Source organism: Salminus brasiliensis, chromosome 6, assembly GCF_030463535.1.
Source record: "Salminus brasiliensis chromosome 6, fSalBra1.hap2, whole genome shotgun sequence".
NCBI lineage: Eukaryota > Metazoa > Chordata > Actinopteri > Characiformes > Bryconidae > Salminus > Salminus brasiliensis.
The window spans coordinates 41,790,303-41,811,724 of NC_132883.1; the positions used below are offsets into that span (position 1 = coordinate 41,790,303).

The following is a 21,422-nucleotide window of genomic DNA, read 5'->3' on the forward strand; positions in this document are numbered from 1 at the left end:
GGTTGCGAATGCTGGAACCTATGCGATGCCATGTTGCTGATTCTACCTTGAACACAAGAATCTGGATAAACGAGAGGTTTCTGGTCTTTTATCACAGGAAGGATTGTAGTAGGATTCACAACACAGAGCAGGTCTCCACACATTTGAGCTATTATTATGCAAAAAAACAAAAACAAAAAAAATTAATAAAACCCCACACACAAGCACAATGTATTCACAAGCAATGCCCCACAAGCTACAGACAAACACGTACTAATTCCAACCCTACAACATACCAACAATCACAGAAGCTACAACAGAACTACCACAGAACAGCAGCCTTGTTTCCATAAATTGTCGAAAAGAAGCTGCTAATAAAACCCAGAAAAAAAAAAACACAGAACAAAGGGTGGGGCAAATAAGAACACAGAGGAAAAAGCTTTACGTGGGAAAAAAGGTAATGTGCAAGTTGTCGAGCAACTGGATGGTGAAAGTGGGGCGTCTTAGTTTTATCAGCAGTGGCAGATACTTGTAACACTAAGACCATGGAAACAAGGAACGCAACATGGACACGGTTTAATATACAGAAATGTAGACAGAGCAACTCTTACCTTCAGACTGTGGACAATGGGCAGCGTATGTGGGAAAGGGTTAATATAGCAGCAGAATAGGGCTTAATTCTAACTGTCTAAGGGAAGCTTCTCTTTAGCTTGGCTTCTCTTTAGAACACAGTCCTTAACAGAGCCAGAGCCAGAGTTGACAGAGTTGTCTAGATGGGGTTCCTGCCATCTTGCTTTTATCCTACCTGGTCCTTGTTGAGAGCAGAGGTCTCAAAAAGGAAATTATGGATACGGTGAGTGCTTAGTGAGGATACTGGAACAGAACCAAGAATCAAGTGCTTGGAGTCCTAGAAAGACATCATTTGGGGGAAACTAGAATACTGGGGTACTGGAAATCACTGGAAATGACACTGGAGAATCTACTAGAAGCACAATACTTTTTACTGCCAGTGTTAAAGAATCTGTGATATGTCGCCTCCAAAGGAGAACGTTCTTGGACTAGGCTTGAGTTTTTGTCCTAGAACCGGATAGCTTAGGCAACACAGGTAGGAATCACTAGGCCCTATGATAAAGCACATCCCGATACAACTGTATTAACGGTTAAACTACGATATGCCAAGTATTGTTTATTGTTAATGTTCTCTGATTAACAGCGTAAAGTTTACACTTTGTTTGTTTGTTTGTTTTATGGAACAGAACTAAGACTGGTTGTAACAAAGTAAAACAAAGATACGGCAAGTTTTCTGATTTATGTTGCAAGGTTTACACTCTGTTATTCCTGCAAGTTTTGTTATATACGGTGAACATTTTCTGATTTATGTTGTAAATTTTACACTCCGTTTTTGACCTGAGGTTTTTCCGCAACAGAACCAAGAACATCCTTAAGAGTCTTACAACCGGATAGCTTAGGCAAAAACAGGCCCGATATATCACATCATGATACAATTTTCTTGCGAGTTTTAGAAACAAATATAGTATGCCAAGCATTGTGATAAATTGTAAATTGTCCTCTGATTAAAGTTGTAAAGTTTACACTTAGCTTTTGATTTGTGTGGGTTTTTTTTTTCTCTTCCTGGAACAAAACAAAGAATTCTAGCGTCCTAGAACCAGGTGACTTCTGCAAAATATGTTGGAATGGACAGGTTTCATGACATATCACATGACAATCCAATTTTATATAGTTTAAAAGAAACAACAGCAACATATGTCAAGCTCTGATTCATGTCATAACGTTTACACTTGGTTTTTGGCTTGAGTTTCTTTCTGGAACAGAACCAAGAATGTTTTAAGAATTAATTTTATTTTGCAAGTTTTTCAAGTATTGTGCCAAGTAAAGCCTACACTTTGTTTTTTGACTTCAACGGTTTTTGCTAAAAGTCTATGATGTTAGCTGCCAGACAATGGCAGAGTTGGAGATGATGGAATCATCACGAACCAAACATGTTTTCCTAACCGAAGAAAACCTGTATTTGTAATTTGTGTTTATTCTACATTATACAGTGTTTTCACAAGCAAAAAACATGGACATCCTAGATTTCTGAACTATGCTGTTGCCAGATGTCTGTATAAACTACATACTGGATTAGGATCTTGTGACGGAGAACCCAATCTATACGGTAATTGCTTTGAGGCAGAGATTACAGCAGCAGAATTTGGGGAACAGCAACACTCTGGCCAAAACCTTTCTTAGAGTCCATTAGATCGCCAATACGCTGCATCTGATGAGCAGATTAGCTGGAATGCACTGGACTGGACAACCAGCACTGTGGGCAATGTGTCAGAAACGATGCAGATGTTAAATATATGGCGAAAGGAAAAGAAGAAACAACAAGAACCGTGTTCACAACTGTAGTTCTTGTCTTCTCCACTACAAACCAAGTTCAAATTCAGCAGCATCAGGTCTGGTCAGGTCTGGTCAAGTCAAGTCAAGTCAAGTCAAGTCAAGTCAAGTCAAGTCAAATTTATTTGTATAGCTTTTTACAACTGTTGTCGACACAAAGCAGCTTTACATAATTAGTCATTAGTCAAAGACATAAATGAAATAAAAAAATGAAATAACGTAAGACATGAAGGATCCAAGACCCCCAGTGAGCAAACCAACGGCGACAGTGGCAAGGAAAAACTCCCTCAGAGCTGGAGGAAGAAACCTTGGGAGGAACCAAGACTCACAAGGGGGACCCGACCCATCCTCCTCTGATCAGAAAATTATTATAAATTATTGATAAAAGTTACCAAACCATCTATACTGTTGAACTGCTCTGATCATGATTATAATATAATAATCAAGGTGTGTATAATAATCATGGTCTGGTCAACTTCATACAAAACAAACTGGACACACTCTCGATATCCGTTCACATTTACATGTTTATTCACCATCCCACTCTGTTTGAAATTCATTTTTTAAATCATCATCATCATCTCATAAAAATAGAAGGAACACGCTGATAGATAATACATTTTTTTCTCCATATTAATGAAACATCTGCGGTCAAGTATCGGTCAGATTTGTTTCATCATCATGGTACCATTATTTTCTCTTTATGCTGACTGGAATACACAATACACTGCAAAAACACAAAAAAGGTCATATTATCGGCAACGCTAAACTACTCAGCCACACCACAGGCTGTGTGTCTACAAGTCATCTGAAGCACTACTGTAGAATTGCATAGGTTAGCCACATTAAAACCTGCCAAAGACCTAACGACATGTACTGCGGATGGTGTGGACGGGGGTGAGGGGGAGACGGCCAAGGCTGACGATAATATACAAGTCTCATTTTACGATATAAACATGATTGTAGACACGTTACTGCATTTGCGTTGACTCAGAATATCGGAAAATAAAAAGATCAACTTTAAACTTCGACTTGAAACAAGAAGCTTGAACTTAAAGTGTACTACACTAGCAAGAACATCTCAATGGAAATGATGCCACATTACAGTAGTGCTTCCACATCATACACCAGCGTGAAAAGGTCCTTTCGTGAACGGCAGGCGGCGGTGATTTTGATATGTGCCGGTGATTAACCGGGTCTAAAAAGCTGTGGGTGAAGAAACTGTGCTTCTGTGAGGAGGTGCTTGGGCCCCGCTGGTTACCCAGGCTCTAGACTGAATTTGAGTGCTTGTACACTGGCCGTCAAACATTCGGGGACACCTTCCTGACTTCTAAAATGTGCGCATTTTCTAACTATCCCAAGCTGCCAATGACTCCAGAAAGACACCGGACTCTAACGTCAGACAGATGTTGTACTTTGGTTAAAAATGAAAATCATGGTCACGTAAAAAATAAAAATAAATAAATAATCTAACGTTGTACAGATGTTGAAATCAAACTTGTATGGATCATCAACATTGGGCTAACATCAAGCTCCAACGTTAGACAGAGGAGTCATCTAACAGCACAACTTATTAACAGCATCTAACAACATTAGAATTTCACGTTGTGTAGACGTTAACATTAGGAAGGATAGTAGACGTTGGGTTCGGACACCATACCTCACCACTAAACGTTGGTATTTCATGTCAATGTGATGTTGGCATGTGATGTCTGGGAGATGTTGAATTTTGGTTACTTAAGATCTCAACTTAAAACTTAAAAATAGGATCTAGCCTTGCCGAGTCAGAGCCTATGCTTTGTCGAGTCAGAGCTGCTTTGGTGGCACAAGGGGTGTTTTAGGTCAGAATGTTCCTTATAAATGTTATTTATCGACTGATCAGCCTCTGAAGGGGTCCTACACTATCTGGCACCAAGACTAGTACTCATCACTGCATGCCAGGAACACCCCACAAGACCTGCCTGATGTTCTGGAGATGTTCTGACCCTAGACATTGTCTAGCCACCACAATTTGCTTTGCATGAAATCTTAAAACTTGAGAAGGTCTCAAGGTCTGAGGATCGCTTGTTCAAATCCTGCCACTGGTAGCCAGAGTCAGAGAGGGCACAATTGGCCTCGCTCTCTCAGGGGTCGGTTGAAGCCACTTTCTGCCCACATCACTCCTAGTGTGATGTTGGTCAGCACAGGCGTTGGTCGTAGGTCGTTGGGCATTGCTCGTAATCGGGGGGAGCTCACATGAATGGGGATAGGGTAGAAAATGGGGTAATTATAAGAAGAAGAATTTGAAGGTGTCCCCAGATGTCTGATGGTGGTGTAATGTAGTGAACAAAAAGGAAAAGACTTGTGTGTTAAATGTTCATAGACTAGGAGCGTCCAGAAAAAACGTCAAGGAACAGGGAACACGGAACAGGGCTGCGACCTCAGGAAATCAATTCCATCATAAGCCCAGTAAAGGAAAAGAAGTCTCTCTCTCTCTCTCTCTCTCTTTCTCGCTCTCTCAGAGGCTAGAATCAGGAGTGGGCTTTTTTTTTTTTTTTTACGATGAAAACGTTTAGTTGGCTTCGTCCATCCAATCCAGTGGACAAACTTAAAGAACTCTGTTGAGCCCAATTAAACCATGATACTTAATGGTCTCCCTTCATTAGTACATTTCCCCACAGCAAAGCATGAATGTTTGAAGTAGGGTTAAAATGGAGAGAGAGCAAGAAACAGAGGGCAGAAGGAACAGACAGCAGATCTATACACTTTCAACTATTACAGGTTATCTCAGAAACTAACTGTAATAAATGATTAATCATCATCAGAACATATTTCACATAGACACTTCATACATTCATCACGATCAACAGCTACAGTTAATGCAAACGGAAGATACTCACTTGCACGTGTTCAATATTTATCCTAACTACACCTTTAAAGAGCAACATTAATGACCTGTTCTTCACCCTACTTCAGGAATGCGGGTCAGGAGTGCTTGGCTATTGTGGCAATCATGGGCGCATCAACTATCAACACTCTACGAACAACTGTAGATCTGAATCTGAATCTACCATTTCTCCTTCACTAACGCACTGCTGTCTAGCTAGAAGAAGGTTCGGTTGAGCTAAAATACAACGTCCAGCAATACTGACATGTATTGTATGATCCCCCAGTAGGTGATGTGTGATGGTAGCTTATGCAAGCTACCAGGTATTTTCTAAACAGCAGTCCTTTGTGAGAATGAGCAATCATTTCATTACATCTATGTCCTAAGTCAGCAACGAGTCACAGTCCTCTTAGCAAATTAGGTTTAAAATGTACAAACTTTCTGCTGTTTGCAATAAACCAATCATGCTTTCTCCACATTTAAGATTTGGGCTGCTGTTCTCTGGTGCGATTAAAAAAAACAAACAAAAAAAAAAACGGGACGTTTTCGGGCTTATGGATCAGTGGTATGCCTGGAGGAGGAAGAATGAAGTGTGTGCTAAAAAGAACACCCGCCTACAGTGAAGCAGGGGTGGCTTGGTGATGTGCTGGGGCTGCTTTGCTTCCTCAGGCACTGGAAGCCTGCAGTGTGTGCAGAGTAATACGGTTGCCTTCTGTGAGGAATCTGAAGCTTAGGCGTCATTGGATCTTCCAACAGGACAATGATCGCAAGCATATCTCAAACTTCACCAAGGCCTGGTTTCAGAAGAAGTCTAAAGAAATGGGCTAAGATTCCTCAGGAATGCTGCCAGAAGCTTTTCTCTAGTTGTGTGTCACATATGCAGCAGGGCAGAACAGCAGAAGGATGCTCTACTAAGTACTAAAGATGCTTGTCATGAAGGGGTTAAATAATTCTTAGACTGCAGTAGTCATTAAAAGTGGTATATTGTGTTGAATTCTGAGAAAAAAATTGATCTGCTTGATTGGTTTATTGCAAAGAGCTGAAGGTCGGTCGATTTTGCTAATAAAACTAATTAACTAAAACTAAAACTAAAACAACCTTGCAACCCATGAGTACCAGAGTACCAGACCGTGTTTTTGTTTTGAAGTAGTTTCATTGAGGTTGCTCTTCAAAGCTGAGAAGATATGGATGTGGTCAGTGAGACCAAATGACAGAACCTTGTTAACACAAAGCAAAACATGGAGGATCTGGTAGTGTGTTAAAACACAAGGAGCAACACAAGCAAAAGAAACAGATGGATGAATGAAGTACGAATGAATGAAGGACTGAATGGAGTGAGAGGCCGGAAAACAAGACCTGACCTGAGAATGAGGATAAAGCTAGATTTCTAAACTCCGACCGAGGGCTGTGGTGATCACAGAAGCGCATACACACCAGGGTAAACCTATCGAGTGATGGGATATACCTGCAATACTGCTGATATGTTGGATATATATACATATATATATATATATATCAATATTGCACATGCAGAGCTTGGCCTACACCATAGCTAGAAGGTGTACAGGCAGGGCATGGCCTAAGGTCAGCCTAAAAACAGCGGGCAGGAGTATATGCCATCACGGGCAGCGCTGAGGCCCGAGATTTGGACTTTAGCAGTAGTGCGATATGATGCGTGACGTCATCGAGCAGAGACGTCCAGTCAAGCTCAGCAGAGAGATTCCCTTTACGCTGCAGTCCTCGCCCTGCTTCCCTCTAAAAGCAGGATAGAAGGTGTTTTTTCAATTCACTCAGAGTCATGCAGTGAGATAAGGCGGCCAGCATGAATCTTTGGACAGGTCAGTACTTACGTTCGGCTTCGAAAGGAATGCCATTTCTGGCTTAAAGCGAGAGTTCAGAGGAAAATCGAATGTACCGCAAATGCAGTCGATCAGACAAGGCATGTTTGATGTTCATACAGTACAGCTGTACATAAGTAAAGACGGACAAAAGCCAGATGACCACTGTTTATCTCGCTATTATAGACCACAGCATGTCATATGGTACATTTCCATAGATAATAGACTATCCCTACAGTATGGTCACGTGAAAGATTTAGGACACCCCAAGAAAAACTTATTTTGCCAGAACACACCTAGATACAGACTAGTCTTGCCTTGGGGTATCAAGGGGGTTCCACCTTGAACACCTCCCATAATAATCAAATGCATCTCTTTCTGGTGGTAGATGCTGTACTTTGACATCACCTGTGGCAACAAGAGCTACCTGTACATCCTGTGAAGACAGGATTCAGGATTGTTGGAGACTTCTTAGGCTGAACTTGCTAGGATAGCCCGAACTGGCCACGTTGGAAGTGGTTTTAAATGTTCTCCACCTCCAGAAGATTTAGCGGACAGAGGAGCATCTGACTTCTGACTGTTCCGAGATCTTTTTAAACCCCTTTCCAGACTCCTCTGCATCTACAACCTTCTTTTTTCAAAGGCCTCAGAGAGCTCTCTGGATCTGGCCATGGTGATCTTTACCACTCACTTCAACCATCAAGAGCAGACCAGACTGAATGTGTGAGGTTTAAATGAGACATTTTAGGTAGTATTAAATGTGTGTAAGGGGTGGGTTTTTTTTGGGGGGGGGGGTCGAAAACTGCATTTCAATTAACTCCTCTGAACCACTGGTGGTTTGCATGTAGTTATGGATAAGTGAAAAAATAAAGAAATAATAAAAAAATAATAACAAAAATAATAATAACAAATATATATATATTTTTAAAGTGCTGTTTTCCTGATTTTTGGGGTGTCCTAATTTTATTCATATGGCAGTATTTTGTTCTGTAGTTACCAGTATGTCATACAGTGCATTTCCATAGATAATGGTTCGTTTCTACAGAGAACAGAATGCTATATGGCCTACGTCTAAAGACGACCGTTTGTTTCTATAGATAACAGTATGCCATCTGGTCTGTTTCTATAGATAACGGTCTGCGGCTACAGATAACAGTTAATTTCTATAGATAAGTGTGCCATGTGGTCTGTTTCTATAGATAATGGTTTCCTTCTATACATGACCGTATGCCATGGAGCCTGCGTCTACAGATAACTATTTATTTCTATAGAGAACACAACAATCTACCATATGGTCTATTTCTTTCTTTTTTCTTATAATAATCGTTATTTTGGAAATGTACAACATAACAAGTGCCAAAGTAAATTGACAATTGAATATTTCCCATTATTATACTCCACCCAATCTGTTATCTCCCTCTATCCAACACACAGTACCCCTTGACAGCCCCCCTCCCTATGGTCTATTTCTACAGATAACTGTTTGGAGGTAACTGTATGCCATATGGTCTATTTCTATAGAGAACTGCTTACTTCTATGGAGAATAGTATGTCATACAGTCTACTTATACAGATAACAGTATGTCACCCAGTCCATTGTATGCACATCATACCAGAAACCACATAAGCAAAGTCTATTTGATATTTTCATGCAACGTCTAAAAGCTGGGTTCGTATCTCCAGTGTAAAGTTTTAATTAAAGGTCTGATATCAAACATGATCTGTCTGATTATGTCTACATTACCACATTTATGATCATTGGGAAAACTGAGCACATTCGATTTCTGGCTGAACTATTGCTTTACGAAAAAAGGTGCTCAATCTTGGTCCTGATGGAGTTTAGCTCCAACCCAAATCTAACAAACCTGACCTGGGTCATTCAAGGTCATTCTGGGTCCTGGTCACTTTGGATGCAAGAAGGTGTTTGATGAACATTAACATGTTTGACCGCTTAGGTGTGGTTAGAAATGGCATTTCGAGCATCGGTCTATATTTATATGGATCAGAAGTGGATAAAGCATTGGGAAGTAGCAATGGAAATGATATGGAGGAACAGAAAAAAAAAAGAATGGCACACTGTGTGATGGATGTGAAAGACAGACAGACAGACAGACAGACAGACAGAAAGAAAGACGGACAGACAGACACGGGAGGGGAAAGGGGTTTTCAAGTCAATATAAAGGGTAAACTTCAGGACACAGCGTTCTGGGATGTTTTTTTCCCCCAGAGAGTTTTATCTGCCACCTAAACTCTAGCTATGCTTAAGAATTGCACATTTCCCCTGCAAGCTTCGCTCTCTCGCCCTCCTTCCCTCCCTCCCCATCTCTCTCTCTGCGTCTTCTACAAGTCGATGAGCTGGTCCACAAGCAGCAGGGAGCAGGCCAAATTGGGCAGAGTGGTCTCTGAGCTGCCACTGTTGCTACCACCTAGAACATGCCAGAAAGAGGCAGAAAGGGAGAGAGAGAGAGAGAGCGAGAGAGAGAGAGGTGGAAAGAGAGGGACAGGTGAGAAAAGGTGGAGAGGCAGATGGGTGGGTGAATAAGGACAAACAGAAAGAAAAGGAAAAACAGAGGGAATTTGAATGTGATGGCGAGGGATGCAGAAAACGGAAAAGGGGGGAAAGAAAAACGTCAGAGAACAAAGATTAATAGTAAACATAAAACAGCATGAAATCAAGAAATCACAGAAATCATTGAGCAAGTACGGGGAAAAAAGGCAACGATGAATTGATAAATGTCAGCATGAAAAAGAATTATGAAGGAAAGAGGGAGGAAAATAAAGAGAAATGTAAGTGAGGATTACTTGTGAGCAGCTACAGCACTTCAGAGATGTTCACCAAACCAAAAAACAAGCCCTGATCTCACGGCTGACCAACGACATGTGCTGCTTTCTAGGAATAAACTCATCACGTGAACATAAAACCAGGGTGAGTTTCACCTCGATGCCTTACCTGCACAGTCTGAACCACAGCACTTTCAGCTATCTGCAGTGATGAGCAGTATCTACCATCACCTCTGGTAACATTGCATTATGGTTTGGTGAAGATATGAGGTCAAGAGACATGAGGTCAGGAGATATGAGGTCAGGAGATGTGTGGTGGTTCTAACGCTGCTGCTGTCCTGCTCCTGTCCCTTACCTTGGTTGGGCGTTTTGGAAATGAGGACTGGAATGGGGTCGAACTGGCTGTCGGGGATTTTGTCCAGAGCTGAGTCCAGGGCTGATGAGACGATTCGGGGGGGTTGGTTAGAGGAAAGTAGAGAGAGAGAGAGAGAGAGAGAGAGAGAGAGAGAGAGAGAGAGAGAGAGAGAGAGAGAGAGAGAGAGAGAGAGCGCGAGAGCAATAGTGAGTGTGAGGATAAAGATGAGAGAACAGGGAGAGTAGAGAAAGAGCAAGACAGGATAAAGATGAGGAGACAGAGAGGAGAGAAAGGCAGAAGTGAGAGCAATAGTGAAAGCGAGAGGAAAGACGAGAAGAGGAAAGAGCAAGAGTGAGCAAGAAGAAGAGAAAATAAAGAGCATGCGAGAGAAAAAACGAGAGTCAGGAAAAAGAAAGAGCAAGAGAACAAGAAAGGAGGAAGGTGAGAGCATGAGTGAGCGAGAGGATAGATGAGAAAAGAGAATGAAAAAGAGCAACAGTAGGAGAGAAGTGAGACAGAGCGAGACGGAGTGAGAAGAGGATAAAGATGAGAAGATGGATGAGGGGAGAAAAAGAGGAAAGAGAAATGAGAGGAGAGAGAGGGAAGAAGAGAAAGTGAGAGTTATAAAAGTGAAAGTGAGAGCGTGTGTAGATTCACAAATCCAGAAAAGCCAGATCAGGCTGACTGTGGAGGCTGTGAAGAGCTTCAGATATCGACCCTCTGGGTACAGAGGTGTCAGTGATGGAACTGTCTGCTGCTGCTGGAGGTGCTGATGGTGGCTTGTGTTCAGCCTGTATTATTAATGAAGGGAAGCGACTGAACCGTCTCTGGAAGCTCAGGAAAACACACCTCATTTAGAGGCACCAGGTCGTAATCTAGTCATCTTCTAAACAGCTTTTAAAACCAATGCATTTGTTGAAATCTTAACTTCTGCCCCGTCCTGACGCATACATGGCCTCAGAGCAGTCATCGGATTATTTTTCCAAACACTGAACTGAAAAACCTGGTAAAGGACTGTTCCACTGCCACCCAAAAGCATGTGTGTGTGTCTTACCCTGATGGGGCTGTGCGTTGGCCAGCGAAGCGGGAGTGAGCTGGTCCAGAGACGGGGCAGGGGTGGAGGAGAGGGGCGAGGTCAGCATCTGAGCCCCAGAAGACGGGGAAGAGAGCAGAGGGCCAAGCAACGAATCCCCTACAGCCAGAGAGTCTAGAAAGAAGGAGGGGGAAAGACAGGGTGGAGAAGTGGAGAAATAATGGGTGGTTAATGAGGACAGGCGAGGGAGGGACGGGAACGCAATATGGAAGGGTGAGGATGGAGGGAACACAAGGCGGGATGGCGGAGCACAAGGCGTTATGGGGGAGCACAAGGCAGGATGGGGGAGCACAAGGCAGGATGGGGGAGCACAAGGCAGGATGGGGGAGCACAAGGCGGGGTCAGGGAAATATAGATGGGGTGAAGGAATGACGATGCAGGAAAGGAGGAGCAGATGGAGAGGAGAAAGGAGAGAAAGAAAAGAAGTAGGGGATGTCAGCTGGAGCAAAAGTGTGTGAAAGCCTATTCTCATAGTTTTCCTTAGAGAAGGGAAATAGCTTTGACACTTGATGCTCTCAAAGCTCTGAAGGGGAACTGTGGGAAACCAGGCCAAACAGCCTGTCCCCGTCAAACCACAGCTGCACTCCTTTCCACCACAATGGCCACCAGCTCACGCTTCTCAGACACCTCTGGTCGAAATGTCAGAGCTGCTGGACTAATTAAACAACAATACTAACTCAGAAGAAGGCGACAAAGCTTTCCGGGGAGTTCGTTTGATCGGGTGCTGCACAGACCCTTACATCACCACAGTACTGAGAGTTGAGGCTGGGCAGAAAACACGGAGCGTCAGGGGGTCCTCAGAGATACAGAACATCAAACTAGAAGCAAGTTCCTCAAACACTGCGTAATAATTCATGGATGACCTCGACAGAAACGCTTCCACAGTTTAGTCATAGACTGACAAACTCAGAGCTGCTAGCTAATTAACAAGTGATGACAGGAAACATCACTCTCAGTGAGTACACGAGCCATGAGGTCATCCACAGGAAGCACCTGCCTACTCCTTTATGAAGATGACCGCCTTCACCACAAACACACAAACCAACGAGAGGGCAGGAAGAACTCCAGGGACAGGGAAGCTTGTTTGGTTTCGCTACATTTTTTATCAGCTAAAGCAGGGAAAAGACTAAAACATGAAGAGCAGAGAGTGCCCCAGGACCATGGTCAGGAAGCACTGCTTTAGAGGACCAAAAACACACTAACCTGATAGTGGTGCTGAGCCAGGATCGGCATGTAGAGACTCCAGCCCAGGAATCAGAGAGTCCATCCCAGCTGTGTAGAGAAAGACATGAAAATATGCAGACAGGAGAACTGGTTGGTGGCTCTAACACACTGCATGATTAGAACGTCCAACTCAACGAACAAACCGAGACAGTCATGCAGCGGCGAGTCAGGTTAGACAGTGCAGATAACGTAGGAGGTGGCGTTTAGGGCAGAGAGAGAAACAGACAGAAGCACACAGATTAAAGAGGCAGACAGATTAATGAGTGTCGTCTGCTCTTCTGAGGAGAAAGAGATGGATCAGTCTGAGTCAGGATGGATCAGTTTGCTCTTCACATGGTCGGGAGAAAGAGGGAGAAAGAGAGGGAGGGAGGGAGGGAGGGAGGGAGGCGGGCAGACGGAGGCTGGTTACCATGACTGGTGTCGGCAGGACTGAAGGGGTCGTTCAGGGGGAGGTCAGGGATAAGCAGGGAGGAAGAGGAGGAGGAAGGTTCTGGAGACTTCAGACCCTCTATCAACTTCTCTATTTGTCGAGGGGAGAGGAGGAGAGAAAAGAGAACAGAGGAAAAGCATCGAGAGAGGGGAAGAGAACAGAGGAAGAGGACAAGAGAAGAGGACAAGTGGGGAGCGGAGAAATAAAAAGCAAGGAATTAAGAAAGGAGAAAAGGAGAAATGTGAGAAGAGAAGAGCAGAGAAGAGCAGAGAAGAGCAGAGCAGAGTGGAGATTAGAAGAGCATCATGGATCAGAGAGAAAAAGAGCAGAGTGGAGAAGAGAAGAAGAGTAGAGTGGAGAAAAGACAAAAAGAAGAGCGGAGAAGAGCAGAGCGGAGACGAGAAGAACAGAGCAGATAAGAGCAGAGAAAAGCAGAGTGGAGAACAAAAGAAGAGAAGAGCAAAGCAGAGACGAGAATAGCGAAGAAGAGCAGAGAAGAGCGGATAAATCGAGAAGAACAGAGAAAAGCAGAGTGGAGAAGAGAAGAGTGGAAAAGAGCAGACCAGTTAGGAGAAGAGCAGAGCAGATAAGAGAAGAGCAGAGAAGAGCAGAGTGGATAGGAAAAGAGCAGAGCAGAGCAGAGAAGAGCAGAGCAAATCAGAGCAGAGTGGATAAGAGCAGAGTGGAGAAGAGAAGAACAGAGAAGAGCAGAGAAGAGTGGAGAAGAGAAGAGCAGAGCGGATAGGAAAAGAGAAGAGCAAAGTGGAAAAGAGAAATAAAAAGTGAGATGAGAGAAAAAGTGAGATGAGAGAAAAAGTGAGATGAGAAGATAGGGAGATGATGGAGCTTTGAAGGTGTGAGGGGGGGGGGGGCTCTGTATGTTCATCTGAGGATTAGGTGACTCTCTACTGTATTCCTACTGTAACATCTCCAACCTCTGAACAACAACCTTCTCCAACACTAAACTTAACACTGCTGAGTGTTTACAAATATTCCCAAAGACTTCACAGCACCTCATCCATCCCAAAGAAAGAGACCCCAGCATGCATCCATCAGTCCTCACAGAGGACATCAGTGTGAGAAATCTCAAACAAGTGTAGAGGAGAACCAGCAACAGAGACAGAACAGTCGACTGCTTCCTCAGCAGCTTCGAGCACACGGGTGTTAGAACAGGCAAGATACTCTGCTCATCTCAACAAGCTTCTCATGGTCACCAGCACGGTCATTTCAGAGTGAAGAGCGCTGTTAAGGGACACCCCTGGTAACAGCTACTCTCACAACCCTTAAAGCTCCTTCAGAACATTTATTAAATTGATTAATAATGAAAGAGCAGGCAACGGGCAAACGGTTACGTCACGTAGAGATCGGCGTTAGGGTCCAATATGGACAGGTCAGCATTCTTCCAGGAGACCGACCACGAGTAATGATGCAGTTACCATGGTTTTCATTCAAACCACATACATGCGTGTCAGTAGAGCATCGCAACAGGTCACTCCACAACAGCCTCCATGGCCCGAACCTGGACCAGGTTAACTGGACGGTAACCACAAGGATAAGGTTCACCAACTCCTCAAAAGCTTTCACTTCAACTGTGATGTAGCCCATAACCCGTAGGGGTGTAAGGTAATATCGATATATCAAAAAATCACGATATTATGTTTTGCAATACTGTATCTATTTTTAAAAACACAGTATTGATTATTAATGAATAGTTTGCATGCAAAAATGGCTTATTTTGTGGTGTGTTTAAACCCCTGACCACTAGAGAGCAGTGTTGTACTCCATCTTGAGATCCCACTGTTCTGATTGGATTTTTAAACATCAGCTTTCCTTTAGCTTACAGCATCACAATACAGCCCAATATATTGTATTGTGACCCTTGTATTGTGATACACTATACAGACAAAAGTATTGGGACACCTGCTCATTTATTGTGTCTTCTAAAGTCAAGGGTATTAAACAGAGCTGATCCCGCTTTTGTTGGAGTAACTGTCTCTACTGTCCATGGAGGACGGCTTTCCGCTAGAGGAGCATTGCTATGGGGATTTGATTGCATTCTGCAAGAAGAGCGTTAGTGAGGTCAGAATGTTGGACGATCACCACCCCACCTTATCCCCGACTCTCCAACTCCTCCTGAAAGTATTGGATGGAGCACTATCATCCATCATTCCAGAGAACACTGCTGTTCCACTGCTCCACAGCTCAATGCTGGGAGGGCTTTATACCCCCGACCGCATCTGTGTCAGCAATGGGTGCAACTTAAAGTAGCTGAATGTATTTATTCGAAAAGGGTGTCCACAAATATATGGACATTCAGTGTAATTTTATTGTGTATAGTAGCATATAAATATTAAAGAGGAGTAATATCAAACTGGTGAACCTCTATCCTTTACTACAGAACAACTCGTCCTGTCTATACTTACAGGACTTACGGAACAAGGGCCAGGAGGGGGCAGGGAAGGGTGATGGTCACTCAGGACACAGAGCAGCAGACCTTTTGCTTTGTCCCTTTCACTAGGTTGAAAAAAGGTCAAACGTTCAAGCTTAAAAACAACATACTGCAAAAAGTGGACAATAAGCAGCATCAGTCTGCTCAGCTCTGAACTTAATGGCCTAGTGGCTGCTGAATAATGCATAAACGGCAATACACGCAGAACTGGAGCTGGAGATGTTGATGAAGGCCTCTCTTCCACTGCAGGACCAAATGGTTACTAAGGCCACGCCATACCACGCTACGCCACTGTGGTCTCGTTAGATTGGTTGCGGGATTTTTTCCCCCCACCATTGGCTGTAAAATCAGAATCAGTAAGTGCACAGCGCCTCTGATGTGACGGCTCCGTTATTTAGTAATGCAGTAAAAGCCGGGATAGTGATGTTGAAAGAGCCTGGTAGCAGAGCCGTGCGTAGTAGCTGTAGCGATAGCGATGTTGGACAAGCCCAATAGCCGAACCGTGCTAACGCTATGGTAGCGATGTTTGACAAGCCGTGCTAAAACAGCTGTAGCAATCTTGGATGAGCCCGGTAGCTGAGCCGTGGTGTCTAGTAGTGGCAGCGATAGCGATATTGGACAAGCCCAGAAGCTGGTCTGTGCTATGTCGCTGTAGCGATGTTGGATGAGTCAGGTAGTGATGTTGGACGAGGCACAAAGCCAGCATGCTAATGGCGCGGTAGCGATGTTGGCTGAGGCCCGTAGTGCACCAAGTGTACCAACAGTCAGTGTACTTGAAGAGCGCTTAAATGGAACTACTCTTGTACTTTTTAAATACAGTCTCCACCAACTTTTCTGTGACCCCAAGTACGGTTAGCTAACTCTGCATGGCCTGTAATCGTCCTGTGCCGAACCGCGTCCACGTGGAACCGTGCCGAACCCTCCATGCTCAGAACTGTTCGGCCCTGCAGTGGAACAGAGGACTGCTCACTTTATATTGAGTATGGGAGTGATGTGTTTGAACCCCTGACCACCAGATAGCCGCGTTGTACTTCGTTTTCAGATAATTTTCAGATAACAAAAGTCTTTTCAGCTAATAAATAGTTTTCTGTTACTCATATTTTATGACAGTTTTTCTAAAATTCAGTAAAATAAATAAATAAACAAAAAATTTACATCAATATCAATATATCGCATCAAAACCTTGGTATCGTGCTACGTCTCGTATCGTCAGGTCTAGCCAGTACACAGCCCTAATGTCCAGTGTACGAGTGTGAAACTCACACGTACAATAATGTACATAGGGAGTCATTCTCTGCCATTCATTTTCAGCTACAAAGGGTTTACCTGAGCCTTAATTACACAAAGCACCATCCGTTTTGTGTGTGTGTGTGTGTGTGTGTGTGTGTGTGTGTGTGTTCGTGTGTGTATGTGTGTGTGTGTCATCAGATCCAGAGAGGATTAGCCAACCCCTGCTTATGTAAGAACTGCAGGGCTTAATCTATCCTCTCTCTAGCCTCCAGGACTCACCCAGAACAAACACGACTCACCACACCTTCATCCAGACTGTCTAGAGAAAGCCTTCCGTACTCTCCACATTACCACGGCACTGAGGATTATGGGATATGATCTTAGAATTTATAGAAATTTCATATTTAAGCCACTGAGATATTTGCCCAAGGACTAATTCAGATAGTATGTTGACCTATCCAAGCTCCTGGCCAATAAATGATGGTTTTACCACTGCAAGATTGCACAAGCAATCTACTAAAAACTAGCTACTATGCTAGTCTCAAGCTAACACACTAGCCACCAGTGAACTAAAGCTACAGCCACAAGCTACTATGCTAGTCCCAAGCTAACACACTAGCCACCAGTGGATTAAAGCTACAGCCACAAGCTAATATATTACTCTCATGCTAACACAGTGATCTAATGCCACAAGCTTATAGGCTAACCCAATGCAAACAAACTAGCCACAAGCAATCTACTAAAAACAAGCTAATATGCAAGTCTCAAGCTAACACACTAGCCACTAACGATCTAAAGCTACAGCCACAAGCTTAATATATTACTCTCAAGCTAACACACTTGCCACCAGCGATCTAATACTGGAGCCACAAGCTAATATATTACTCTCATGCTAACACACAAGAGATCTAATGTTAATTATGCAAACCATACTAGCCACCAGCAATCTACTAAAAACAAGCTAATATGCAAGTTCCAAGCTAACACACTAGCCACCAGCAATCTAATGCTACAGCCACAAGCTAATATGGAAGTCCCAAGCTAACGTACTACCCACTAGGGAACAAATGCTGTTGATCATAGTAACCTCTAGCAACTTAATTCTATAGCTACGAGCTAATATACCCCAAAGTTCCAAGCCAACATGCTAGGCAAGTCTTTACAGTTCGATACACCACAATTCTGTTCTTACTCTTCAGGAATTTAGATGCTAACATTTCTCGTTAGATTGAATGGGACATTTAGCAACGTTCTGCAGAGCTCAGACAACCTAGCAACAATTTCTACAAAAAAATAAAAATAAAAATAACGGTAGTCAGAGCCCGGATGAGTCGACTGCAGAACATCATGACATGGACCACAGTTACAATCAGTTCTAATCAGTTCTAATCATTCCGAAGTGAACGCCAAAGCCATTTGCTTCCTCATGTCCACTCTAAAGCCACTCTGCAACCTGTGATGCTTCTTGATTTGGAAGTCACTAATCCAGTAAATGACATTGTGGCAGCAGTAAGGAAATCCAGCCCTCCTTGAGGTGAGCTCACACTTTCCCTACTGAGACACAGCAGGACCTCCAGCCGTGCCTTTCACGCCACCGCTGAAATCCCATTAGCAACACAGGATATTTATCCTTGCTGCATCATGACAACCGGGAACGCCACAAGGCCACAAATGCCGACCCACATGACGTAACAGCGTGTATATTTACCTAAGGGACACTTGGTTAAGAACAGCCTAGAGAGTCTGGACTGTATAAACTCTGAGCTGTATCAAAGCCATATGGGATATAAAAGATCACAAGATTATTAAACTGGGGGGGGGCTGGATGTACAATGAGGAATGAAACCTTTCTTAGGAATGATTAAAAAAAAAAAAGAAAAAAAAAAGAGAGAGTTGGCAATGGGAAGAGAGAAAATAAAAGGAAGGCAGAGAGGTGAAGGTATCAGATGTGTACCTGTTCCCTGGGGAAAGCCTTTATTTGGAGCTGTGGGCTGCAAACCTGAAATCAGATTCTCTGTAGAGGACTTCTCCGGTGCTTTAGCTGTGTATACAACACACACATACACACATACACACATATCAGTCTACTCATGCAGAGCTCAGTAACACTGAGATAAATACCTGATCAGCACAGTGATTTATCAGTCTACTCAGGCTTTAGTAGAGCTCAGTAACACTGAGATAAATAACTGATCAGCACAGTGATTTATCAGTCTACTCAGGCTTTAGCAGAGCTCAGTAACACTGAGATAAATAACTGATCAGCACAGTGATTTATCAGTCTACTCAGGCTTTAGCAGAGCTCAGTAACACTGAGATAAATAACTGATCAGCACAGTGATTTATCAGTCTACTCAGGCTTTAGCAGAGCTCAGTAACACTGAGATAAATAACTGATCAGCACAGTGATTTATCAGTCTACTCAGACTTTAGTAGAGCTCAGTAACACTGAGATAAATAACTGATCAGCACAGTGATTTATCAGTCTACTCAGGCTTTAGTAGAGCTCAGTAACACTGAGATAAATACCTGATCAGCACAGTGATTTATCAGTCTACTCAGGCTTTAGCAGAGCTCAGTAACACTGAGATAAATAACTGATCAGCACAGTGATTTATCAGTCTACTCTTACTAGGCTTAGCCCCCTTGCTGTGGCAGATATGGATACTAATACCAATAACGATAATGGATGTCCATCGCTAGTAAATATACGTGCATCAGTGTGTGAGGGCAAAATGCTGTTTCAAGGTATCGGCTGTAATCACTGGCACCAACGCCAATTTCAAACCCACGATAACTAAATCCTTCCATTTACTGGTGAACAGTATACCATCTGTCAATATACTATACACTCATATATTGCTCCTATGAAAGCCATGACAGCTTTACCATCAAGTTTGGCAAAGTCCTTGTTGAGTAGCTCCTCCGCTGTGAGTTTAGAGAAGTTATCATCACCAAAAGGGTTCCAGGAAGGCTGTGTCGCTGTGCCTGCTTTAGAAGCTGCTGACTGGGCATTGCCTTCCCCTGCGGGGTATACGCTCTGCTGGGATGAGCACGGGGAGCCAGAGGGGGTGGTGCTGGCAGATCTGAAGCACAAAAAACAATGAATATACACAGAGAGCTGTTACACTGTTAAAGGCTGCCTCACTGACCGATCAATGGATGTATGCACATCTAAAAGTATAGATGATTGGTGGATCAATGGATGTCTGGGTTAAGACTAGGGTTGACCCCTTTCAGGGCTTGGTTCAGTGCTTTGGCTCGGGTAACGATTGTTTTTGTTTTTTTATCCTTAAAACTTAATATTTTACTAACCATGTTCAATTATCAAATAAAATGTTGACATGAAAACTTTGGACATTTGCAAAGTTTTAAAAAAATGAGCTGGAAATGTCCTGGAAATAAGTGTTTATTTTATGTGTTATTTTAGTGTTTATATACAGAGATAGATAACGGACCAGCACAGTGATTTATCAGTCTACTGATGCCTATGGCCTGCCACAGATTTCGATTTTAGTTCAGATCGGTTACAGCACAACTAAAGGCATAAATGGATGTGCTAAGTGAATAGAAGTATGGTCGGCTAAAGCCACAGACAGATAAGATTGCTGGAAGCATGGCTAAATGCATAAATGGATAAATGGATTTAAGCATGGCTAACCACATATGGATGGATGGATGGATGGAAGCATGGCTAAACGCATAGATGGAAGAATGAATGGATAGATACAAGCATGGCTAAACACAAATAGATTGACAGAGAGTCGCATGGCTAAACACATAGATGGACGAATACATGGAAGCATGTCTAAATATATAAACAGCTACAGCACCAGGTGGTTGCTAAACACATGAATGGATAACTAAATGCATAAATGGATGGACAGGTGGATGGCTAGGTGGTTGACTGAAAACACTGGAAGTGAGGTGCATTCTATTGTTCAATGGCACCAAAGCACCCAAACAGCTCGTCAAGGACAGATCTGGGTGGAGTGTGGTGGGCATAATGATAGAAATTAGCCAAAGAGACTATAGTGGTTGTAGGTCAGTCGATTACAGAGACTTACTTGGACTTGTTGAGGCTAGCTTCAGCCGCTGCAGCCTGTAGCAACTGAGTGGACTTGCTAACAGGGACTCCAAATATTGCGCTGTGTGTGACATCACTCAGGATGCGTCTGTGACCTCCTCGGGGGGCTGTCTTAGGAGAGGAAGGCGGAGTCAGGGAGCCCACTTTATGACCTGGGCGTCCTCCTGCAAATGACTATAGAAAGAAGGGGGATAAGACATTTGTTTAATAGAAGTTGAGTAGAGAGAGTGCAGCTAAATGACAAAAGACTGATCAGTGTGGAGAAAAAGAGGGAACTGAGCCAAAAAGTCTGAAACACACACACACACACACACACACACACACACACACACACTCCACTCTAGATGACAGGAAAATACCCCAAGAAAATGATGATGAATAAACAGTCACTTCAGATAATCCCAAAGAGAAAGTCCCCCAAACTTGAAAAGATGGCCATTGGTTAGAGAGAACATGCTGATTTGGGAGGTTAGATGGTCCTCAAAAGACGGTCATGGTTTTGTATTTGCTTAGTACTACACCTAGAAGGTCAAGGAAGAGCTCGAATCAGAGCACAGAACCAGCTCCTCTACAAAAGCGATGGTCAACAGAAAGCACCCGGTTAAAAACTTAAGCTTCACCTTTAAAAACGTTTTAATGACAAGGTCAGACAGCTCAAATACTTGTGCTTCATTTAGTCAAACTGAGCCA

At 43.2% G+C, this 21,422-nt stretch overlaps 1 protein-coding gene across 5 annotated transcripts in view; it reads right to left on the minus strand.

Annotated features, from left to right (window-relative positions):
• Window positions 1-21,422, minus strand: part of aak1a (AP2 associated kinase 1a) — a 55,789-nt gene that overhangs the window by 3,939 nt on the left and 30,428 nt on the right. For 2 of the 5 annotated variants that reach the window (XM_072682448.1, XM_072682446.1), the window contains 6 exons: window positions 20,713-20,906; window positions 19,535-19,731; window positions 18,600-18,686; window positions 12,946-13,056; window positions 12,516-12,584; window positions 11,274-11,426 (listed from right to left, as the gene is read on the minus strand). In XM_072682448.1, the coding sequence (XP_072538549.1) occupies window positions 11,274-11,426; window positions 12,516-12,584; window positions 12,946-13,056; window positions 18,600-18,686; window positions 19,535-19,731; window positions 20,713-20,906 (811 nt within the window). Of the gene's footprint in view, window positions 1-3,842; window positions 9,510-10,016; window positions 10,301-11,273; window positions 11,427-12,515; window positions 12,585-12,945; window positions 13,057-18,599; window positions 18,687-19,534; window positions 19,732-20,712; window positions 20,907-21,422 lie in introns of those variants that run through there. The other 3 variants (XM_072682450.1, XM_072682449.1, XM_072682447.1) reach the window with 3 other exon arrangements.